At 36.5% G+C, this 5286-nt stretch overlaps 1 protein-coding gene across 1 annotated transcript in view; it reads right to left on the bottom strand.

Moving 5' to 3' along the window:
• st6galnac5b (ST6 (alpha-N-acetyl-neuraminyl-2,3-beta-galactosyl-1,3)-N-acetylgalactosaminide alpha-2,6-sialyltransferase 5b) overlaps positions 1-3568 on the bottom strand; it is a 15079-nt gene extending 11511 nt beyond the window's left edge. Inside the window, exons 1-2 of the mRNA XM_014002923.1 lie at positions 3358-3568; positions 2828-3016 (exon numbers count right to left, since the gene is read on the bottom strand). Coding sequence (XP_013858377.1) covers positions 2828-3016; positions 3358-3378 — 210 coding nt within the window. The 5' untranslated portion in view covers positions 3379-3568. The remainder of the gene's footprint in view (positions 1-2827; positions 3017-3357) is intronic.
• Positions 3569-5286: the final 1718 nt, after the last annotated feature.

The raw sequence follows: 5286 nt of genomic DNA, 5'->3' as shown, positions 1-5286 counted from the left end.
GATTTCCTACAAGAGCAGAAGACCTTAGGTGACACAGAAGGCTTGGATCCACCTTCACCACACAGATCTTGCAGGTCAGCTCTGATCCATCTCTCCTAACAGACCACATCTCACAAGCCCACCCCAGAAAGAAAACAGAGAAAGTGCTGTTCCATCAAGACTAAGCTCACAAACTATGAATGAAAAACATTTCACAAAGCAAAAACACACCAAAAATGTAACACACTAATCTTTTCATGAGGGGAGATGATGTGAGAACAGTCAACAGTGTCTGCACAACCAAAACAACAACATTATAGCGCTGTGTACTTTACTGCAGCCTGGAAGAAAGCTATACTGTAGATTTGTGGAGTTCTTTTGCTCCTAAATTTTATATGATGAGCACATCAGTTATGAATTATAAAGCAAAGAGAATTTAGTCGTGCTGGGAATATCAGCCTTTTACATCAAGAGAARAGAAAGCTCTAAAAGGCGCTATTGGTTTATTTTGATTAGAAACAAAAAGGTTTGAACTGTTTACATGTGGATAGTTCAGTTATTGACTTGAATATTTTATTACAATTTGTTACAAATCTTGATTCAGTATTGGGCTCACATCCACAACACGTTCATTTCATCTAAATTCTTTCAAACACAGAAAAGTTTCTTTCTCATATTTTTAACTCCCCTTCAGCAATCATCTCAATCTGTATGACTCAAACTGACCGGATTAGAGGTGAAGGGAGTCAGAAATGACTAAAAGAAAAGATTCTCATTGATAATAAAAATGCAGACAAACTTGGAACTGTCCAAGGTCCTGAAAGTGCTGGACTGTTTCAGGACTTTAGACAGTGTGAATGGCTAAAGGAACTGTCCAAGGTCCTGAAAGTGCTGGACTGTTTCAGGACTTTAGACCAGTGGTTCTCAAAACTTTTAGACCTGTGTACTCCCTGAYCCATTTTATCATACCACTTGGTACCCCTTAAGTCAAACGTAATGATTATTCTCTAAAACTATAATGTACTACAACTGATTATTAAATGAAAATTATTTATTTAACCACCTAGAACATTTAATTCTCAGGCATTTTATCTTTTTCAACTTGAATTAAACACAAAAATAAAAATGTTGCATTGAAAATGAATAAGTAATTAAATAAATAAACCAGGTAGTAGCAGGTGCAGAAAACAACAGCATCCAAAATACATCAGAAACTCACTTAAATGAGCAAATTCTGTGAGATTCCACGTTTTTTATTAGATTCATTTTGTGTCAATTCTGTGATTCTGTCAGCAACTTCCGCAGTGTGGAAATCATAGGGCCTTACATATGTCAGTCCTATTTTTATTTTTATTTTTTACACACAAGGGAAATTTTTCCACGTAATCCTGTAATATGCTTGTGTTCCCCAAGGGATACCTCTGGTTGGGAATCACTGCTTTAGACATTGTGAAGGACTGAAGAAACTGTCCAAGGTCCCAGACTTTTCAGACTTGTGTACCCCCTGAGCCATTTTGTCATACCACTAGTACCCCTACAGTCAAACGTAATGATTATTCTCCAAACTATAATGTACAACAACTGATTATTAAATGAAAACTACTTATTTAACAGCTCAAGTGGGTGGGTTCATTGTAAAGCTGGGCGGTCCCAGAGTCTGAAAAATGACGCTATATGTGTAAGACTCAGCTTTTACACATCTAAAGAAAAACTCTGTGGAAACCTAAAGCAGTGCATGAGTTAACAACTAAAATGCAAACTGATTAAATAATATGGTATTTAAACTCCTTCATTGTCAAAGTATCCATCTCTGTGCAGCACCAGTGTTTTATCACCAGAACTGATGACACAACTAATGACTAGGTACAAATGAGGAAAATCTGTGAAATTTCCTTTTTAGTTGCTTTATTCTATATTTATTTGTGATGAATTATTTGTTTGTCGTTTAGTTTTACAATATTTTTTAATTGTTTGGTTTTAGGGGGGCTTTTACTGTTGTTTTGTGCTGGTTAACAGTTACAGACTAAAAAACTGGTCCTACAAATTGGTTATTTGGCCAAGAAAACATTGATTGATTGATTGATTGATTGATTGATTGATTATGCCTTTATTGTCATTGTATGGAGCACAATGAAATTACATTTAAGAACACCCATTCAAGAAAACACACATTGCAATTTTTTTTAAATAAACATGTATGTGTGGTTTTAGTAACATGTTGAAAATATCTGTTGTGTAAGGAAATGTTTCCTGTTTAAAGTTTTGGTCCATCAATTTCCTTATAAAACTCATCGAAAATTAATTTTCACTTTTCTATGTAATTAGATCTGGGGGGACTATGGGTTTCTTGCTGAGAACTTCCATAGATTAAAAAATGTGATTTTTCTGTGTGAGAACATCAACAATGTCGATCAGGTAAATGTACAACCCAAGTAGGAAACTCAGGAAAGCCAAGTATTAGTTGAGGAGACAAACAGACATCTGAATTTTTTTAACTTTCGAGTAAAAACTTAAGTTTGGTTCTGAAAAAACAGGAAGTCGGTGCATTTATGAGGACCGCTGTGTTTTAATTCAAGTAAAGGCTGAGGTCACACAGACAGCCTGGATTATTAGTCCCATTCTGCTGCAGAKAATCCATACAGTTTGATGATAACTGCAATGAAATTAACTTTTTTTTAACTTTACTGTCAATTTTTGCCTAATTTACAGGACAGGGAGCCACTTCAGAGGGGCTGCAGAGCAACATGTGACAGCAGACTGCAGACCCCTGAACAAATGCAATAAGGTGTATGTGTTTCAGAGAATCTGGTGTGACATCAGTCATGTATGATGCAGGAACTATAATTACCTTGAAGTCCATAACACCTGTGTAGCCCTCCAGAGTTGGCACCAGGGTTCCCTCTGGTCTTTTCCTGYCTGGAACAGGAGCCTCCACTGAAAACGTCGAAGAGGACGATCTCTTGCCAGAGCTGCTGTTGTACACCAACATGAAACCTGTAACCATGGTAACGAGGATGATGCCACCAACCCCTTGACTCTGGACAGGAGAGGGGGGGAAATAGGAATCAATATTCAGTCCGATCATGAAGCTCCAGGACAAGATCAGTCCTGAAAGCAGAAATCCAACATTGAGAGCTGCTCCTCTGCAGGATAAACGTCAGATTTGTCATTTAAATTCACCCAACATTCTCTGATCATCAGGTTTCAACCCATGTGAAATCAACTTGATTATGATGAGCCTTCATAGGTTAAAAATGTCTGATTGTTACAAATAAATAAAGTGTAATGAAAGTCAGAGATCTCCCGGTCTACAACTCATCTCTCCACACAAAGGAACACTAATAAATGCATTTCTKCCACCAGCTCTGCTTCAGTTACCACTTTCATCTTCATCTTCATTTCCCACGAACTCCGAGGCAAGCCTTCATCCRACCGAGAGCAGGCACCGGGACTCCTCGACGTGCAACACCTGAGCGAGCAGCAGCATCACCGGGATCAGAGCGCAGCAGCAGACAGAGAGGCTCCACTCCCACCCCACTCCTCTCCTCAGTGATGCTCTGCCTTCTTCAGCAGCACACGCCTCATGGTCCTAAACACCTCTCAGACACRGTCCATCAGGAGGCTCAGTCAAACATTTGTTGTGTCACCTCCCCCAGAAGAATGWTCTACCCATTACCATATATTAAAAAGCAGAAATCAGCTGTAAAGTAGCAAAAAATTGCCAAAAACACGCAAAAAATTTAAATTAGCTATAAAAACCGGTCAAATGAACAGAAAAACAGTTAAACCGTACCTCAAAATAATTAATAAAAGCTTAAAAGCTGCAGAAAAAAGGCTGAAAGGAGCATATACTGTAAAGTTTAAACGTAGTTTAAGTTCAAGAATGTGAAGTTTAAACAAAGTTTAAACAGCATATAAAGTTTTTTTTTAAAGAAAGAAGCTCAAAGCAGCAAAAGAGTAAAATAGAGTCCAAACAGAATTAAAGTCAGCAGGAAGCAGCAAAAAGAAACACATAAAGCTTAAGATGGAAGCTGCATAAGCAGACGAGGGCTGAAATTTGAATAAAGAAACTGAAAAAAACCCCACTAAAATTAGCAGCAAAAGCCTAAAAGAACATGTTTGCTGAATTAAGCAGAAAATAGCTGCAGTTAATACAAAATACAAGAAAATAAAAGTCCCTCAAATTAGCAGAAATATAATTTCAAAAATTTGGCTTCAAGAAAAAAAAATTCCAAAATGATAAAACTTAAATTAGCAGAAAGCAGCTGAAAGGAGCATAGTAGATCATCGAGACAAGTAGACAAAAGCTGAAATTAATTGAAAGGAGGTGAAAATGTAAAATAAAATAAAATAAAATAAAACATGCTGAAGTTAGCAGGAAAAAAACAGTAGAAATTTTTTCTTAAATCCACCAGAAAATAGCTGAAAATTAATGCAAAAAGGTCTGTGATGGACTTGCAACCTGTCCAAGGTGTACCCCACCCCTCACTGTGACTGCAGGATTTGGGCATCAGTGACCCCCGTGACCCTGAAAGGAAAAAGCGGGTATACTATATAATGGATGGATGGATGGATGGATGGATGGATGGATGGATGGAAGGATGGATGGATGGATACAAAAAAGGTGAAATTATATTTAAAAAAAGCTCAAATTAACAGAGAGTTAAACAGCACCTGAAAGAAAGAAGGCTGAACTTAGCAGAAATCAACTAGAAGGAGCATATAAAACTTAAACTAGATGGATGTTGTAAGTAGACATAAGCTGAAATTAGCAGAAAGAAACTGAAAAGAGCTGAAAAAGCAGATAAACACTCAAATTAAGAGGAAAAAACAAAAGAGCATGTTTGACAAATAAAGCAAAAAAATTACAAAATTTAACACAAAAATGGTAATGGGTAAAAAAAAAGGCAAAAATTGGCAGGATTTTCTAAAGTTTAAACTAGCAAATGGAAATTGCAGACAAATGTTGAAATTAGCCGAACAAAGAGGAGAGGAGCTGAAATAAACAGAACAGGTGAAATGAGCAGTAAAACCTGTTGTAAACAGCACAAAAGAATCAAAGAATTTTGAAGGAAATTCTACTCATTTTCAATTACAAAAAAGTGTCTAAAAAGCTAAAAGTCACAGCAGGCATGTCCGGAATGAGCTGAACGTTAAAGAATTTTTGAAATAGCATAAAAACTGCAGTTACATTTAGGTAGATTAAAAACAGAAAAATGTAAACACAACACACGGGAATAAAAACAATTGTAGGAATATTATTTAAAAAATAATTAAATATAATCATTTAAGAGATAGGAATACATC

This window comes from Austrofundulus limnaeus, unplaced genomic scaffold (assembly GCF_001266775.1).
Source record: "Austrofundulus limnaeus strain Quisiro unplaced genomic scaffold, Austrofundulus_limnaeus-1.0 Scaffold15, whole genome shotgun sequence".
Classification (NCBI taxonomy): domain Eukaryota; kingdom Metazoa; phylum Chordata; class Actinopteri; order Cyprinodontiformes; family Rivulidae; genus Austrofundulus; species Austrofundulus limnaeus.
Note: the sequence above shows the minus strand (reverse complement) of the source record. Positions and strands in the feature narration are given on the sequence as shown.